Raw genomic sequence first — 19,210 nt, forward strand, 5'->3', positions numbered from 1 at the left:
TTTAAGATCAACAGGATCATCAAACTAATTCTTGTCTGTTGTCAAGTCCTTCATACGAAGAACCTGTGGCCCTTTCCCAGACAGAAATTGTACAGATAATAGTAGGGGAACGCATGTGTCTTCTGCTGAATTCCTGTGAGAAGTCTTCTCTCTCACCAAGAATGTTGCTTGCATTCTATTTACTGTTTCAAATAGAGAATGTAAGTCCCCTCCATGCCTGAGCTGAGAGGAGATGGTTACAGTTGAGCCCCAGTGGGGAAATGAGCCATGGTTGGCTATTACCAAGAACAGATTCTTTCTGCCCCAGGAGAGGAGATAAAGAGGATGAGAACAGGTGACTTCCTAGAACCTGCCACCAGTCATGGCTTGAGAGGTCCCCTTTCTCAGAGTGAGCCGCCGGGCGGGAGTGCCCGGGCTGAGGGCGCAGTGTGACACTGGAGGGGGGAGTAGGAGGGCAGCCGGGGACCTCGGGTTTGTCTGTGTTGGAGTACTTCCGCCTCACCGGCATCTTACAGGGCCTGCGCTCGCTTTGGAAGCTCGTGAGGCAGTTCTGTGTCCCTCAGCAGCTCTCTCTCCATGGCCGGCAGTCGGCTCCCGTGTCTGCAGTGGCAGCCCGCCTCCCTCTCACCTTGGTGCCTCCTCAGTCTCTCCACATAGATGTCCTGTGGGCCCTAGACACCCAACACACCCTGTACTAATTTACCCTCTTCCTCTGAAACCCCAGACCAGTTCCCCTTTCTGAGGGTGGTGCGGAGTATCGGCTGGATTGCGTGCTCGTCTCCAGCCCAGGCTGCTGCTGGCATTCCCGTGTATGGTTGATATTTACATTGCAGGTGACTCACGAGAGGATGCCCTCTAGACAGCTGAAATCCTCTTAGTTGACCTTTGACCTTGGGCCCAAAAGCTTGGTCAGCAGAGCGGGGCTGGGCTTTAGCCACTGTCAAACCCTTAACCAGACCTTTACACAGGCTGCTCCAACCAGCCTTCCTTCTCCTCCATTTCAGGTTCTACTGGCAGATTACATTACTTTGCCCCCAGATCACATCTAATCTCCTTGTCCTGTACAACAGAACAAACAAATGAAACTCCCCCTGAAAAATGCTTAAAACGCTTGACTCTATCACTTAAGGGCAGTCACATGATTTCTTCCTCTGTTGCCCACCCTTTGTTGTTCATTGAAATTCCCTTCTCCTGTGGTTTACCACATTCTACTTCCTATTAGATTTGCAAATTTATTTCCCTTTTTGGAGTATAAAGCTCTTTGAAGGTAGACAAAGTATTGCAGCCTTCTTTCCAGCCTCTCACAACCAAATTCAGTGTCTTTCCTGTGCAAGTCTCTTATCAGTGTATGTTGAATAAGCAGCTGTCCATTTTTCCTAGTTTGAAGTTTCTGTAATGATGGGAGCTGCCCGCTTTTGACCATCCCGGTGGAGTAGGGCCTTCAAAGTCATTGCTCTACGGTGTGCAACTTGGGGATGTTTCTCAGTCTCTCCAGCCCTATTTCTTGTTGTTATTGGGGCTAGTACTCTAACCTGTCTGAGTGTGGTTGTGAGAATCAAATGACTTAATTCATGTAAAATCCTGAAATAGCTTTACCCCAGTGATAACCTCTATGATTATAGTAATAATAGCCTCTATTATAATAATAATAACAGTAACAGTAATGATGATAATGATTTTATCATCATCCTCCAGGTTCCCAGCACTAAAGCCAAGTCATAAGGTATCTGTTAGACCATCAGTGAGTGTGAATGTGACTACTTAGACTTGAGGTAGTGGTGGTGTTGTTAAGACTAAATCAGTCTTTTTTGTTGTGAGTATAACACATTGATTCCTTGGCATAACAGAGTTGACTATATTCAGGTCTTTGGTATTAAAGGTATAATTTCCCTGTATGAATTTCATGGCTAAGCTTACCTGTCCTCTGCAAGGTGGTTTACATCATGTCTGGAAAACCTTCCTTCTCTCTGCAGATATGGTGTTGGTCCTGCCACAACGGATGTGCCCTCTTGAAAATGTCGGCCCTGCCCAAAGAACAAGATGACAGCATGTCGCAGATCCAGAAGAACTTCTCGGATAGGTCAGCACTGTTGGGCATCTTGTTATCGTTTAGTTGGCTCGGTTGTTTTCCGGGAAGCTGGGAACAGTTCTTGGGAGTAAGTCCATTTCAGTTTACCTACTGATAAAGCCTGAGTGCTGGGAATACAGCTCAGCGAGGTCGTTTTTAATTTGAAAAGAGTTGGGATGAAATGGTCCTGAAGTGCATCAACTGTATTGTATTGAGAGACACACGGCCAAAGCGTTTAGGGGGAAGTAGTCTGATAGCTTTAATATTGACGGTTGTCAAATTTGGGTCAAGGTATAGATGTCACTGTGCTATTCTGTTCTGGCATGTTTGAAAATTTTCAGAATAAAAAAGTTAAATGTTTTTATTCACCCCTAAACTAGATGAATTTAAAAACAAGAAAAGGAGTGGATTTAGGAGTTAAATTGCCTTGGTTCACATCCTGGCTCTTTCAGTTTATACATGTGGTGGCTCTGCTGCTTGTCCCTGAGTTCCCGGCCCCGGCTGACCAGGAGTTGCCGCTGGGCAGCAGTTACCTCACTGGGGAGGAGGCTCTGGGAGCTCTGCACACAGATCCTGGTGCCTAGGAAGTGCTCAGGAGAAACTTTCTGACTCAGGCCTGTTCTTCTAATGTCTCGTTCCTTCCTGATACCTAGGATTTACAGGACCGTCCACAGGCCCCCCTATGAGACTGCTAAAACTGAAGACCTCTCAAGCAACTTCCTGTCCCTGCAGGAAATCCAGATGGCATACTCTAAGTTCAAACAGCTGTTTCTGATAGGTGAGAAGAACCCTGAGCCAAACCCGCTGTAACCTGGAAAAAGACGTGCTCCATGGCTCGGGTGAAAGGCGGTGCTTGTCCCTGGGTTCCTTGGGTCGGACACGGCTATGGGGGTGGGAGTCACAGAACGGAGGGGCTGGTTACCACGGGGCTGGTGGTCCTTGCCACATTTCCTCCCATCATTTTCCCCTGGGCTCTTGTCCCATTGCCCCTTCTCAGAGCAATGAACACAGAGCCACCCTTCTCCTCTCTTCCTTCCTTTCGTTTTTAGTAGTGAGCGTTGGGCTTCTTCCTTTAGAAGTTGTGGAACTATGCAGTACCTGTATTCCCCAGCTGTTTTGTAAGGTTGATGATCTGTTTGTTTTTCTTAGTCACTTATTGAATGGACTCTTCCTCCACTGAGTGGAAGTATTTTATTTTATTTTTCTGATTCAGCATATATTACAGTGTAATATATATTACACTGGATGGTGACAAAAGAAGTGGAGAACCACAGTCCTGGATCTCCAGTGTAAAAATATACAGTGTAAAAAACTCCAGTTAATCAGAAATGTACAAAGTAGAAAATTAAATATGTCCATCCTTGCCACTCCTCCTTCCCTGCCCAGGCTGCCCAGTGTGAAGTGTTCAGACCTTGGATCAGATTTAATCAAGGTCAGTCACCTGTTGATTCTTTTCACTCCTTTTTTCTGGCGGCACCACATGGCTTGCGGGATCTAGTTCCCCAATCCAGGATTGAACCCAGGCCCTCAGCAGTGAAAGCAGTGAATCCTAACCATTGTACTGCCAGGGAATTCCCTATTCTCTTCACTCTTTTTTTTTTTTAAAGATATTTTATTCAATAATTTATGTATGGGGTCGCTAAGAGTTGGACACGACTGAGCGAGTTCACTTTCACTTTTCACTTTCCTGCATTGGAGAAGGAAATGGCAATCCACTCCAGTGTTCTTGCCTGGAGAATCCCAGGGACGGGGGAGCCTGGTGGGCTGCCATCTATGGGGTCACACAGAGTTGGACACGACTGAAGTGACTTAGCTTAACTGCACTGGATCTTAGTTGCAGCACATAGGATCTCCGATGTTCTTTGTAGCATGTGAAATCTTTAGTTGTGGCATGCAAACTCTTAATTGAGGCATGTAGACTCTGTAGTTGCAACATATGGGATCTAGTTCCCTGACTAGGGATTGAACCCAGGCCCCCTTCATTGGGAAAGATGAGTCTTAGCCACTGGACCACCAGGGAAGTCCCTTCTCTTCACTCTTTTTTTCAAATGTATTTATTTTTGATTGAAGGATAATTGCTTTACAATATTGTGTTAGTTTCTGCCATACATCACATGATTCAGCCATTGACACACAGATGTCCCCTCTCTCTTTACTCTTGAGTGCGTGTTTACCCTCTGATGTTTGTCACGCTTATTGCGTTTCCCAGCTTTTCGTTTTTAGCCTAGTGGTCTGACTTAGGATTTACTCAGTCATTCAGCCAACATGTATTGCATTTCCATTATACACACCAGCTATGCCAGGCATTGGAGACAAAGATGACTCTGACACCAAGGGAAACCAGTGTACACCTCTAACTGGAACACACTGGCAAAAAGCAGGCACGTGGAGGAGAAGTAAGAAATTGTGCTGGTTGATCCAGGACTGTGGTTCTCCACTTCTTTTGTCACCATCCAGTACTGGCAGGGGTATCTGCCTTCTCACTGATTTGAGTTTGCAACTTTCACAGGCAGTAGACTTCTGTAAAATGCAATGCTTCTGTCTCCAGTTGGATTGGGAGGTCGTGTCCAGTGTGCAGGATAAATATGTGTGTGTTTAAGACTCCAGTGGAAGCTAGCTCTCCCCTCAAGTTTCCACGGCATCAGGACATGGCCTATTGCATCTTCCACTTCTAAGAGCAGCAGGCTGAATGTTGGTGTGTCTGCCTAAAGCATGTTTCTCTCCTTGTCGAGCTACAGGGTGGCCGTGACTTGGTGGACAGATTGTAGGGCACTTTTTTACTTGTGCAAAAAAAAGTCTATTTTTGACTACCACACCCTTCCAAAGGTTTACGGTTCAAAAACCACTTCAGCTGAAGGCTTGAAACGCACTTGACTTAACCGGAGCCCGGTGCTAGATTCTCAGTCTAGCGTAGGGCTATGCCACTGAGCAGCACAGGTTCTACAGCGGCTTCTGCAAACAGTGCCCGACTTCTTCACTCTTGTTTCCTTTCTTTTCAGATAATAGTACTGAATTTTGGGACACAGACATCAAATGGTTTTCCCTGCTGGAGAGTAGCAGCTGGCTGGACATAATCAGGTATTTCAAGGTGTTGTTTTGCTCGTAAATTTCACAGTTCGGTAAACCAAAGTAGTAAAGCAAACGGACAAATTAACTGTTTTATATTTCACAGTTAAATATTCTTAGGTCACATGTTCTGTTCAGGGCTCAGCTGGATTTTGCATTTGTTATTTATTATTTCTGTGCATGTCTGATCAGGATTTACGAATATGCTACCTGCCCACAAGATCTGCTCCTGAGACTACGGACCAGGGATGGGAAGGCTGCAGAAAAGGGGGTGTGGGACCCCAGCATTCTGACTGAGCTGCAGTGCTCACCTCCAGGGAGGAGGCTGAGGGTTGGGAAGGTGGGGGGATGCTAAGTTCTCCGGTTTTGTTTTTATTTTGGGCGGGGGGTGGTTTGGTGAAAATCAGGGATTGAACTTGCATCCTTGCAGTGAGTGCGGAGTCCTAACCACTAGACAGCCAGGGAATTCCCAGATGCTGAGTTTTTATTGCATACTTTTTTAGAAGAATTCACTATCTTTTATATCTCTTACATATTAAATTGTTTTTTACTATAATGAGTGTCAATTAGTCTTTCTCATTTGGGGGATTAAGTAGAGATTCTGAGAGAACAAAACTTTTTTCCCTGTCCTGCTTCCTATTTTGAATAGCTTCTCTCCATTGCCCTTAAACAGAGGCGAGGGCAGAGGGAGGCGCAGAACAGGTATGATGCTTGGGTGAGAGCCAGTGAGCGAATGGCTCCAGCCCCAGGGCACCTCTGAGGAAAAGGCAGGCCCCTCTCTCCCCTCTCCTCGTTCTCCCTTAGACCTGCCTGGTTTGTACAGAGGAGCCACAGGCCTCCAAACCCTTCTTAGCAAATAGGTATTGCCGAGCCTGCTGCATGTCCCATAATTTGAATATATAATTGCAAGTACTGTGATAGATGTTATAAAATAAGAGGCCCTTTCTTTCTGTGGGGCTTGTAGAGAAGGTGTGCATCCCTAACCGGGTGAAGAGCCTGGGGGAGGCACCCCCGTGGCAGGGTTATCAATCCAGAAGGTGGGGCTGCTGATGGTGGCAACAGTTTCAAAGGGAATAGTGTGTCTAGAGAGACAAAGGGATTTCGGGACACATGGTCCTTTCCAGACAGGCGGATACATTTAGCCAATGATCTTGAATTAAACAAAATGGGCCTGTAGCACAGCCTCCAGATATAGACATTTTAGGGTCTTACTAGGACTTACTGCCACACTCAGGTATAAATTTTCTGCAGTAAGAATTCCCAGTTTAGGAATCGTCTAAGAGCATTTTTACGTCCGACTTTGGAATTCCCTTCTGAAAACTGTAAGTTTCTAGTAAGCAGATGAATGTCTTGCAGTACCTGAATAGTGTAAACAATAATTTGTTTCTTTTCTGGAGAATGTTAGTATGAGACAGTAAGTGAGATGGAACACTGAAGATCAAGTTAGACTGCCTCTAAATTTCTTGTTGTTCATAATACCAAGCTCAAGATCTATTGTCTGTTTTACTTGTCTCTCTCCTATTTAGGCGCTGCCTGAAAAAAGCAGTAGAGATTATAGAATGTCTAGAAGCCCAAAACATGAACGTTCTTCTTTTAGGTAATACATTTAAAGCACAAAGGGTGGTTTCCTTTTTCCTTTACTGGAGGTTCTGTTTCTGTATATAGAGATTTATGTAAGTGGAATTGTCTTATAAAGTGAAGTCGCTCAATCATGTCCGACTCTTTGCAACCCCATGGACTGTAGCCTATCAGGCTCCTCCATCCATGGAATTTTCCAGGCAGTAGTACTGGAGTGGGTTGCCATTTCCTTCTCCAGGGGATCTTCCCGACCCAGGGATCGAACCCAGGTCTCCCATATTGCAGGCAGATGCTTTACCATCTGAGCCACCAGGGAAGATTGTCTTATAAAAGGAGTGAGCTAGTGTAAAAATCCTTCCCATACTTTTTACCCTGACCTTGGAATCCTTGCCTTGGATTTCATTGTTACAGTTTAAAATTACATTCCTTCACTTGGAACTTGGCAGATGTATTTGCAGCCCAAGAAGGAATTGTTTGGTGTCTTTACCAAAGCTCACATTTCTTGATATTTTGGGGTTTTGTTTTATACTAACTCAGTTAAAGTTTGGATGACCTTTTTTGTATGACGAGACCCATGGATGGTATAATTGTTATTTCTGCATCCTTGTGTCTGACAACTTTGTGCAGTTGTTGCAGAAACTGTGTGGTCCATGATTTCCTTTTCCAGAGTAGACTGAAGTCGCTGTACATGTGGGCTGGACATACACACCCAGTGTGTATAAGCCTCGTGCAGCAAAGATTGTTTCTGGGATTGGTTAGATCTGAGCTAAAATATTATCTGCCATTGTGAATATTTAAAGTTTCTTGTGGCCCCATGCTTTAAGCAGAGTGTCTCGTGCTTCCACACCCTCAAGCTTTTATCATTTTTCTGACACTCTCTGCGAGAGTGTCCGACTCCTGGGACTTAGCTTCTGTGAGCAGACCGGAAATGTGTCAGCCTGTGGCTTCTGTACCCTCTGACTTAAATTTTAACACGCGGACTGAGCACCTCCCACGTACAGAGCTTCTGCCTTCTGGAAGTTTACACCCTATTGAGTTTGAGAGAGAGCTGGCATAAGGGTGTTATTGAAAAAGATCTGGTTAACAGTGGCCAGAGTACTGAGTAACTGGTGAAAAGGAGGGATAAAGACTGGGGGGCTGAGGAGTACAAGTGCCCAGGCCAGACTGCACCAACCCCAGAGGTGCGCAGAGTGAAGTGAGAACGGTCAGCAGGTGAGGCTGAGCTGTGCCTCACTCCCCGATGGACGGCGGAGCTATGTCTTCTCTGAAATCTCACTCTCTAGCCACTCTTCTGGGACTAGAGGTGTACTGATAACATACTTAATACACAAGAAGAAAGATTCTCTTGAAAACTGAAACTTGTTTCAAAAGAAAGATGAATATAAAAATCTGTTTCTTCTGAACCCTGGGGTTCCCATGGTTTAGACTTATTTTCCTGGAGGAGGGATAGGAGCACAGTAAGCCTGGCCCTGGAATGCTTCCTGGCCCCGGGGTCACAGGAGAGGTTAACAGTGCAAACACCTCCCTACTTAGGATTCATTCTGAAGTTTCTCTAACCCTGTGACTACCAGAACCATTGTCCTCATGGACGTTTTAAAATAGCAACTTGAGTGCCGCTTCTTTTTGTAAAGTAGAAACTACGAGGATGTAGACCTTGACTTTAAGGACTGTGAAATTCTTAAGACAAATGCCCAGATGTAGACGTATGTTGTTATTTGCTACGAGTGGTAGATGGTGAACAAGGATGTGAGCGGAGTTTTCATCATGTGAGTTTTGTACCGTCGCCCAAGGGGTGGACACGTGGCTTATACTTACCAGGGAGAGTTTCACCTCTAGGCTAGGCAGGCCCCTCCGTGCTCTCAGATGGAAATGGCAAGAGCCATGGAGCTGACAATCAGAGCATTTTGGTGCAGTCCAGGGATGTTACCCTTTCTCCGAAGCAGAGGTAGCGGAGGAAAGGTGGCTGAGAAGCAGCTGAGCCGTGAAACAGTGAGCTCAGGGATGGGGATCCTGACGCCCCAGCTGGAAGGGTTTTAAACTTGGTCTGTGGAGGCCAGCAAGCTGCCATACCCGTGCCCTCATTGTGTGGCGCGTCTGACCCCCCCATGCTGACACTGGGTTTGCCGCGTTGCATCTATTCACCAGTAAGGAGTCCATTGTTAGTGCCAGTGTCCCTTGGAGCCGGTGCCAGCCAGGCTGGAAGCGTTTGTCTCTCAAGCTGAACATGTTACCTTTTGCCACCAATGGCCCAGCCTTTTTGGGAATTAGAACTTGACTGTCGGGGTAGACGTTGGTGTGGGGGCCCTGCTTTTGCCTGTGCCCCCCGCGGCTCTTCTAACACTTGGTCCCCTCTTTCCTCGCTGTGCTGTTGCCTGGCAACCCCCCCCCCACCACAGAGGACAACGCCTCCGACCTCTGCTGCCTCGTTTCTTCTCTGGCGCAAGTGATGATGGACCCCCACTGTCGAACCGTTTTCGGTTTCCAGAGCCTTGTCCAAAAGGAGTGGGTCATGGGTGGCCACTGCTTCCTGGACCGCTGCAACCACCTCCGTCAGAGCGACAAGGAGGAGGTGAGTGTCCTCGGCACAGACCTGTGCAGCCTCGGACACACGGAGCCCTGTCTCTCCTTAATACCTGCACAGCGCACACCTTAGGAGCTTTTCAGGAAGGCGAGGACCAGTCACTGGTCAGTGAGTGTGAATGATTTAAACACTGGAAACCCTTCCCAGGGAAAAGGGATATTTATTAGGAAGTGTGTTCAGAACCTTCTCTTCTAAATTGTGTGTCCCAAGGGTGTATTATAGTTCACGGTGGAAGTGATGTTGACTTGTAAAACTTAAATAAAAATGAACTCGGTGGGACTCTCACAATTTCTGATAAGTTAGTCTTTGCAAAAAAATAAATAGGGTACAAGTTTCCCTGTATATACATAATAACGCATAATAACAAGAAAATACATAATAATACATACAAAATACATAATAACACATAATAATAAGAAAATACATAATAAAACAAAGTAAATTTCCCTTGCAATAAACCCTTTCAAAATAAAGCCCAGGGTTATGTGAATGCTATCCATTACCTGGGCCTTCGCCATGATAACTGCAGGCCTGAAGAGACAGTGAGACAGTCCAGTTAGTGAAAATGAGTCCCCCCACCCCCCAAACTGGGACGTACTTGTCTCGGTTACAGCTGTGCCAACTGCTTTGGCTGCATTATTAACGACCATGGAAGAAAAAATGAAAACATGTGAACTGTAATTAAATCACCTGCAGAGCTAACATATGCTAGCAGGGCGGCTGGTGGTTTTTCTTCCCCCAGATAATAGGCATGTCTGTCTGCGGTGCTGGACAGCTTGACACAGCGGCTCTGGAAACAGAGCTGAGGCTTCTGCCCATAAAGGCTTGATGTGTCCTGAGAGACCAGGCCACCCTTGCTGGGCCTGTAGATTTCTCTGAGGACTGGTCTATACTCATCTGTGTCCCATCAGGCTGATGATGAATATGTATCACCATCTTTCAGTCTTAGAAGGGACTTGCCTTCCTGAGAAACTAATTCGAAAGGTTGATGGCACTCAGCAGAGTTGGTACTGTGTTGGGAAGAGGGTATTTTTGCACGTCTTGTGTAGTCTGTGTATCTTGAGAGCAGGGGGACTCACGGGCAACGTGTGTCTAAAGGGGAAGGAGCCCCAGAGCAGATCCGCCCGCTCACCCAGGCTGGGAGGAATCACTTGTACTTTCTGAGCCCATTTCCTTGACTGTGCTGTGAGATTCAGATATTTTCCACTCTTATCTAATGCCACTGAACGTAAAATGAGGTGTGAGATAAGGTTGCCATGTAGACCTTTCTTCACATCTCAACATCGACACCTTGGACTTTTGACGGAAAACTGGATGGTCTAGTTTGTGATGTAATTGACGCAGCACTGGACTGAGTCAAGAGCTGGACTGCCAGCTATTGCCTCTCAGGAGCTGCGTGTGAGACCTCAGCCTGGCTCAGGAATGGAGAGACCGTGACGCAGTCTGCCTTGTCCCCCTGACGGGGTCACTGGTGACTCGAGGAGGAGCACTGGGGAACGACAAGGTGCCCTCAGAAACTCTACTAAGAAAGAGCTTGCCTCTGAGGCTAATAAAAGAGGCCATCGATGAAAAAAAAATGCATTTGTGAAAAATGTTAGAAACTCATTTTTGCCGCTTCTGCTTCCTCTCCCATCTGCTTTATCTTCTGGGCCCTCATTGTCAGGGCGGTGTGCATAGTCGCTCAGTCTTTGTGACCCCATGGACTATAGCCCGCCAGGCTCCTCTGTCCATGGGGATTCTCCAGGCCAGAATACTGGAGTAGGTAGCCTTTCCCTTCTCCGGGAGGTCTTCCCAACCCAGAGATCAAACCCAGGTCTCCCACATTGCAGGTGGATTCTTTATCATCTGAACCACCAGGGAAGCCCCATTGTCAGGGCGGAGAAGGGAGTATTCACAAAATTTGAAGAAACCGAGTAGTTTTTTTTTTTTTTTTTTTGTGAGGAGAGTGGCATTCTTTGGTGGGGAGTAGTGTTTCACTTGTTGAGGTTCAGAGTTAACGTTCCCTGTCCTCAGGCTCAGTTGCAACTGCTCTTCTGCCAGTGTCGATGGGCAGGGAGATTTTCCTTCATCTCGGGAGTGTCTTTCACATAGGGAGCTACTGCTGAGTCCCGAGGTTAATCCACGGGTGTGTGGTTTTTCAGTCAAGCATGTTTATCCCTGGGGTTGGGATGCAGTTGGGAATGGCAGTTGCCTGGAATGTGCTTCCCAGAGCATGCAGTGCCCAGGAGAGGCTACTCCACAGCTGTCCAAGTGGCTGCACTATACCCGGGACCGCTGGCTTCGGACCCTTGGCACCCCTCCATCACGCGTGTCTTATCTTCACGTAGGTTCCCGTGTTCCTGCTCTTCTTGGACTGCGTGTGGCAGCTGGTGCACCAGCATCCCCCAGCGTTTGAGTTTACAGAGACGTACCTGACCGTTTTGTCAGACAGCCTGTACATACCTATTTTTAGCACCTTCTTCTTCAATTCGCCTCATCAAAAAGATATGAACGTGGTAAGAGTCGCTCTTAGGAACCTGTGTATTGAAGAAGCCGTGTCTAACAAGTAAGATGTAAGAGGAGCAATGATGAAAATGATATTTTCTTTATAACAGTGATTACACAGAGGGCCCTGTTCTGAGTACTCTCCAGGTATTGATATGTAATCCTCAAGTCCAAATTATTATTATCTCTGAGAGTGAGTCACTGAGGCCGTCACTGTGGGTCACAGGGTAAATATCGGGGCTGGGAGCCGGTGTGAGAGCTGGGGATTAAGCACATTAAAAGGGGTCTTTGTGAACAGCTCAGATGCATTCTCTTCCACTTGACGGATGCCGGGAGCAACTCAGAAGAGAGTGGAGGCAGAGGAGGGGAGCTCTGCTTTCGCTCTCTGCCTTAAACATCTTTATAGTCTCCCTTGAGGCCCTGCTTCCGGGGCTTTAACTCTGCACTGTCAGGGCCGCGACTAGCCCTCTGGGGGCCTGGGGTTTGCCGGAGCTGCCCTCCCGGTGGGTCTCACCGCATCCTACAGGGAGCGGGAAACAGAGCCTGGGCCTCCAGTCACACAGCCTTGCTGCCCCCCAGCCTCATGGCCTCAGGTGGTTCACTTCGTTTTCCCAGCCTCTATTTCCCCAAAGGTAAATTGAAAAAATAGGAGCGACCTTGAGGGTGTAGTGAGCGTGTGCAGCACAGTGGCCGGCACAAGTTCTGCTGGAAGTAACGTGTCCTGCCTCCTCCCCACCTAAAGCCATCGGGGAGCGACCACCGACGACCACAGCCTTCACGTGCGGTGCCGCGGAGGCCGGGTCTCAGGGCAGGCTGGGTGCGCCGTCCTGGAGCCTGTCTCTCCGCACTGTCTGCTTTCCTCAGCCCTCCCTGCAAACACTGTGACCTGTGCTTGTTTTGGCAGGGCAAGGAGAGCCAGGACTCACAAAGCAGGCCTTTGAATCTGCTCACCGTGTGGGATTGGTCCGTGCAGTTTGAACCCAAAGCCCAGACGTTGCTCACAAACCCTCTTTACGTGGAGAAGCCAAAACTGGAGAAAGTCCAGCGGAAAGGAACGCATTTCAAAGTAAGATTTGTGCGTGTCTAACCCCCTTGTCTATGCAGAGATCTCCTTGTGTGGAAGGATTACATTTAACCTGTGGATTCTGGGCACAGTCACAGAGTCGAGACTGTGATGGGCAGGTTGTCAGGGCCCCTGAGAATCCTTGCCTTCGGCAGATGCACGTTTGTCCCGAGTGTCCCTGGGGATGCTGTGGGGAATCGAGGATCTCAGCCCTGCCCAAGTGTGATTGATAGAGCAGAGGGAATGCTGATCACAATGAGGGTTTTCTGTCATCTGTACCAGTTAACGTCTTCACTAGCAAGGCCTCTCTTCATGCTAAAAATGGTGTTTGTGACTGATATCTTCTGTCAGGGGTCACAGAGCTCTGGCACAACCATCACCCCCCACCATTCTGTTGGAGCTGGAAGACAGCCATGGGCACCATGTGAGCAGACGGGCCTGGCTGTATTCCAGTATTTACAGAGGCTGGCATGGGCCAGGTTGGGCCCGTGGGCTGTTATTTGCAGACCTGGGCTTAAATGACAAACATCAAATTATTTGGGTTTCCCTTTAGATATTTGTTCCTGATTTTACCAGTTATTAAAACTCCGACATTCCCTAGATGATGTATGATGTACATGGCATTTCTTGTTCTGTCTCCTGACTTGGGAGCCCCCCACAAAGAGGAGAGCAGGGTGGTCAGTGATGGTCCCTCACAAGTCAGAGCACGTCACTGCCTTTTCCACCACCATCTTTCTGGTTCAGAAGTCCTGCGGGGCTCCTAGGGGCCTGGCCAGTTCTGGTGTGGGAGATGGCTCCATTCTAAAGGGGCTTGGGGACCCATGAGTCAATGCCAGCACTCACAGAAGGTGGCTCTGCTGGCTGCCGCTTCACCCCTTCAAGGGTCCTCAGGCCCAGGCTGGGTGTTAGCACTCCTGGTTAAGCCTCTGTCCTGTCTGCTGGGCCAGAACCGCCCTGCGCTCCTGCACAGCCAGGCCAGAGGTCAGTTTTGTCAGTGTGCTGTGCCCCCTGGTGGCTGCACACACGCCTCCCGCCAGGTCAAGATGGCCCAGCTGCCCCCACCAGAGGGGTGAGGGCGCTCAGAGCCCTGAGGGAGGACATGGAAGCTCTACCTGTAAGTCCATTTCTCTGCCCAGGCCCTGTTTTTCTGAGCGTCCCTTTTCGTAGATGGGAGTGAAGAATCTAAGGGCCCAGGTTGCAGGAGCTGGCCCATGGAAGAGGCTTGAGCTACAGGTCAGGGCATCTGAGGTTGTATTAGCTCATGCAGGGCCAGCGGTGGGCCAGCGAGAACCTTTGAGGCCGTTGGGTGAGGAGTCCTGGTGTCAGGCTTGGGGCCTCTTGTTGGGGGACAGGCAGCCTTGGAGACGTTCTGTAGAGACCAAAGAGCCGTGGCCAACCATGGCTGCCCTGGGAATGCCCAGTGCGCTGCCCCGTGATTCCCCCTCGAGACCGTGAGGTCCGCTCAGGTGTGGGGTCCCAGCCTCAGCCCCAGGCCTTGACCAGGCTACAGGGACACAGTGCTGCCCTCACCTGGCCTGTCCCGAGCGCTCCACTCGCTTTGGGCTTGAGAGAAGGGCTTCCAAGACGGGGAGGGCTCTGTTACGAGTCCGGGCTCCCTCCGGAGCCAGACTGTGTGAGACCACACCTGGCACTTGGTACCGGGGCCTTTGCACTTGACTTAACCACCGTGCCTTAGTTTTCTCGTGTGTAACGTGGGGCAGTAATGCCGACTGAGGACCAGGTGAGTGGTTGCATGTTCAGCACTGAGCATGGAGCCCGGCATGCAGTGAAGATCCCGCCTGCTTCCCTCATCCCTGACTCACCTGGGTCACTGGGCAGAAGAGGCCGGCCCCCAACTCTCCTGCCCTCAGACGGAAAGTCAGCAATCCTGGTCGTCTCTGACTTGGGGTGTTGTGAATGGTTTTGGTTTCTACGGTATATTTTTATTGTTTGTTCTACACTCCGTAATAAATACGAACCACTGGTAGGAACATGTTACAGAGTTAGGAGCCTAGTCTCAAAATAAAACTGTCTCTTCTTATTTCACATGACAACTCAGGAGCAAAAGAGATGGGGAGAAGTAGCTCCTCCTCAGGTTTTTACCTTTATCTTCGGGCACCAAGGATCTGTTGCAACCGTCCTGGCCATCCCCACAACCCTCTCCCAGTGCATCCCAAAATACAGCGCCGACTCGTTGACAAGAACACCCGGCCCATTTAGACAGTCCTCAAGTTCCTTTTGCTCCCATCTGTCTCTTTGTCCAAAAGAACCTTTCTGACTTAGGCTTGACCTCCCACTGGATGCCTGACCTCCCACAAGTTAAGCCTGTAAGTTATTTCACTGGAGCGACAGGCTCTTCAGATCGTTGGCACTGTTTCTTCACAGGTGTTGAGAATATTGTGGAAGCGAGCCCGCTAAGTTTTTCAAAGAAGAAACATTCTGCTCCCTTCACAGACGAATAGGCCTTGTCTCCAAACTCCCCTGACTCATCATCTGCCTCTCTTTTTATTCCCTCATTTACCGGCTGTGCTGGGTCTTTGTAGCTCCACTCTGGCTTTTCTCTAGTCGCGGTGAGTCGGGACTGATCTTGGTTGCAGTGCACAGGCTTCTCTTTGCAATGGCTTCTCTAGTCGCGGAGCTCTAGAACCTGGGCTCAGTAGAGCCTGGTGCATGGTTTTACTTGCCTCTTGGCACGTAGAATCCTTCTGGACCAGGGATCGAACCCATGTACCCTGCATTGGCTGGCGAGCTCCTAACCCCTGGACTACCAGAGAGGTCCTCATCCGCCTGTCTTAACTTCAGCTTGTTCTTCACGAGTGCTTAATACCCTGCGCCTGGTCTCACCCGTTTGTTTAGCAACCCAGCGTGCATCTGATATGCTCATCGTGGAATAAACAGCGTCCCCCACCCACCCGCTGCCGCTTTCTCTCTGTGTGTGATGGCATTGTAATGAATTTGCGTTCACAGGGCAGTTCTCATGACTCTTTTTAAAGTAGGATTCTGCTTTTTTTTTTGTTTTTTTGGATGGAAACAACTGTCACTGTGCTCTTGGGCTAACCAGAGACTTTTTTTTATTTGTGTTCTCTCTCAAAGCATCAAAGACAACTTTCTCTGCCTCTCACCCAATCGAAATCATCTCCCAAAAGAGGATTTTTCAGGGAAGAAACGGATCACTTAATTAAAAACCTGCTGGGCAAGAGAATCAGCAAACTGATCAACTCCTCGGAGGAGCTGCAGGACGGCTTCCGAGAGTTCTATGACGGCTGGCACAGCAGGCCCCCCAGCTACCAGGGGCTGCTGCTGCCTCACCTCGAGGGCCCGGAGATCAAAGTCTGGGCCCAGCGCTACCTGCGCTGGATTCCGGAGGCCCAGATCCTGGGTGGTGGCGGAGTGGCCACCATGAGCAAACTCTTGGAGATGATGGAGGAAGTCCAGCGCCTACAGGAGAAAATCGAGGCGAGACACCACAGCCAGGAGGCCCTCCAGGCAGAGGCTGCCTCGCCACTGAGGACCTCGGGCCGCCTGTCCTCCTTGTTCCCTTTCGCGCTCCTGCAGCGACATTCCTCCAAGCCCGTCCTGCCCACCAGCGGGTGGAAAGCCCTGGGAGATGAAGACGACTTGGCCAAGCGAGAAGACGAGTTTGTGGATCTAGGGGACGTGTGACTGGCCTGCTCGGTGGCAGTGAGAAAGGACCCTCGCAGGCTGGGACAGGAGCTTGGGCACGTCTGCTTTCCATGTTGGCATGTCACGCTGAAGCCGACTGCCAGGGAAAGCCTGGGTCTTCTGGAAAAGAGCTGGTTCTCATTTTCCCCCCCAGTTCTGAAAGACTATGCAGTTGAAACCCGTATCTCGAGTATTATTGAAAGGAGTTAGTACGTGACCTGTAATACAGCTGTGGCCAGTGTCCTCTGTGTTAGCATCACTCAGACCCCACGGTAGCTACTTTACTACTCAGAAAGGGCTTTGGTAAGCTGTGCTTGGACGCCGTATGGTCCTCACATCTTTCCTGTGCCAATATGCTTTATCCAGTCGTCAGGAGTAGCGTCTCTTTAGCCCATCCCAGTTCAGAGCAAGTTCAGCTTTACATGATGTGTGTGTGTGTGTGTGTGTGTGTGTGTGTGTGTGTGTGTTGGATTAACAGATTCAGATAGCGGTGTTAAGATGTGTGGCCTTCATTTCCAAACCGTAGCAGTTTTCCTGTGTCCTCTTGCCATGCGTGTCACCATCCTAATGTTTCCGACCATCCTCAGACTGTGTCACTTTATGTCGGGGCAGGGGGCTGGCTCGCGGCCGACAGCTCCAGGCTCCCCGCCGCTCGCCACCGGCTGTGCACCGCTTTCCACTGTCCCTTTGCAATCCCTGCCTTGGTGTACCTCGTCCTGGGATCTTTTTGCTGCTAAGCCTGTGGGTCAAACTGGGGGAATCTCTTAGGTTTGCCCTGAGGAGCCTCCATTCTCCCGGAGGCACGCAGTGTTTGAAAGAGGCTGCTTCACCTTTTTCCAACAGCACGCCGAGGCTTCGGAGCATCTGTGACCGCAGTCCTCAGGCGTTTCCCCAGTTTCGCTACCTTGCAGACCGGGGAAGAAGGTCACTGTCGAACGCGGCTATCATAGGGAAGCGGTTAAGCATAAGTCTCAGAAGTGATGGTGACCACATAGTACCTCAGCGATTTAAAAAGCCATAGAAGAAACTTGACTATGCCTGGTAACCTTCCTGGATCTGCTGTTTAAATGATCTATAGTTTTTAAGTACCGGAAAAGCACACTTAGTAAGGACCTGTTTTTTCATTTTCTGTGGAAACCTGTTCAGTTCCACAGAAGGAAGTGGGAAAAATGATCGATCTCACGTCAGAATGTTCCCTATCAGAAGTTTGCCTTTTATATCTGTTTGCTCTCCAGTATGGATTCCAATTTGAACATTACCTGTTTAGAAAAGCTTTCAGTTGCTGAAGGGCAATAAGAAAATTTGAAACTGTTGACAAAGAGGAGTTTCTCGGTTTGCACTGAATCGTCTTTTGTACACCACAGGAAATTGCTTTCCAGTCCTCCCCACGCCGAGTTGATGCTCAAGCCTTGTTGGTCTGTTAAGACGATGGAGATTGAGGGGAGGGCAGGGTTTATGCATCTGGGGCCAAACACATGCCCAGTCTTGGTTGCCTTAAGAGTCTCACTAGTAAGGTCAGTGTAGGCTTGCAGTGGGGACTTTAAAATGACCCTAATTCATTGGCTATGTTCTGTGGGCCTTCTTAAATTAGCACTCACCTCCTTTCTCTGCCCCACTGCCTCCCAGATACACTATGGAGTTAACTAGTTTTGTGATCATATTATAATGGGAATATTTCTACAGTAGCCTCTTCAGTCTTAAGATCTTAGTAATTTTCATTCCAAAAATGCCCAGTGTGATGCTTTACATCCATAAAGTATGGTTTAAAGGCACAAGGTCATGGCCCCTCTCATAGCAGTTGAATGTGCATTGAAATATTTTTCTATGATTTTTTTAAAATAAAATTACAATAGAAAAATAAGCTGTTTTAACATGTAAGGTCATGACAGTTTATGTATTTATATCTGAAATGAGATTTCTATAAACTTGTATTTGTGTACAGAATTCTCAGTGGATTTATATATTGTGACATTTTTATTCAAGATTGAGATATGGATTATGGTTAACAGTAAAAGCTAAAATGAGATCATTTACTTTGTCTAAAATGCTGCACTGTGCACGTTTGGAAATGTATATTAATTTCCTGTATATAATATCTTGAGTTTGTTTATACCTCCAAGTTTTTACACTGAAGATAAATTAGCTTTAATTACATTAGAAACTTTTTTTTTTAAAGGGAATAAGCTGTTGGGCTAAATCTGTATAAATGTGCTTTTTATTTTCTGGATGTACAATGAAAGTTTATACTTGTATTTCACTGCATCGTATCTGATTGCAGAAATTAAAGCACAATTTACAATACTGTATTTGGTGTGGTTGGTATAACATGGAATAATTATTTTCATTTAGTCATTTTATGTGTTGCAGGGGGAGGTGGTTGATTGGTTAGTGGGTGGATGGAAAACCAATAACCAAATAGAGATTTAAAATTTCAGGAGGTGATAAAATACTATAACAAAAAATAAAACAGGGTAGGACCCTATAGAGTAAGGAGGTGGTGCTAGTGGTAAAGAATCTGCCTGCCAGTGCAGGAAACATGAGACTCAGGTTGGAAGATCCATCCCCTGGAGGAGGGCATGGCAACCCACTCCAGTGTTCTTGCCTGGAAAATCCCCATAGATGGAGAAGCCTGGTGGGCTACGGTCCATAGGGTCACACAGAGTTGAACACAATTGAGGTGACTTAGCATGCATGCATGCCTACAGGA

The 19,210-nt window shown here is 48.1% G+C and overlaps 1 protein-coding gene across 2 annotated transcripts in view; it reads left to right on the top strand.

The window, feature by feature from the left end:
• MTMR12 (myotubularin related protein 12) overlaps positions 1 to 18,809 on the top strand; it is a 68,608-nt gene extending 49,799 nt beyond the window's left edge. For both annotated transcript variants that reach the window (XM_019982915.2, XM_070774794.1), the window contains 8 exons: positions 1,974 to 2,080; positions 2,722 to 2,846; positions 5,068 to 5,146; positions 6,661 to 6,731; positions 9,109 to 9,281; positions 11,621 to 11,788; positions 12,682 to 12,843; positions 15,934 to 18,809. In XM_019982915.2, the coding sequence (XP_019838474.2) occupies positions 1,974 to 2,080; positions 2,722 to 2,846; positions 5,068 to 5,146; positions 6,661 to 6,731; positions 9,109 to 9,281; positions 11,621 to 11,788; positions 12,682 to 12,843; positions 15,934 to 16,503 (1,455 nt within the window). In that variant the 3' untranslated portion in view covers positions 16,504 to 18,809. The remainder of the gene's footprint in view (positions 1 to 1,973; positions 2,081 to 2,721; positions 2,847 to 5,067; positions 5,147 to 6,660; positions 6,732 to 9,108; positions 9,282 to 11,620; positions 11,789 to 12,681; positions 12,844 to 15,933) is intronic.
• The last annotated feature ends 401 nt before the right edge of the window (positions 18,810 to 19,210 follow it).

The sequence above is a fragment of the Bos indicus genome, chromosome 20 (genome assembly GCF_029378745.1).
Source record: "Bos indicus isolate NIAB-ARS_2022 breed Sahiwal x Tharparkar chromosome 20, NIAB-ARS_B.indTharparkar_mat_pri_1.0, whole genome shotgun sequence".
Classification (NCBI taxonomy): domain Eukaryota; kingdom Metazoa; phylum Chordata; class Mammalia; order Artiodactyla; family Bovidae; genus Bos; species Bos indicus.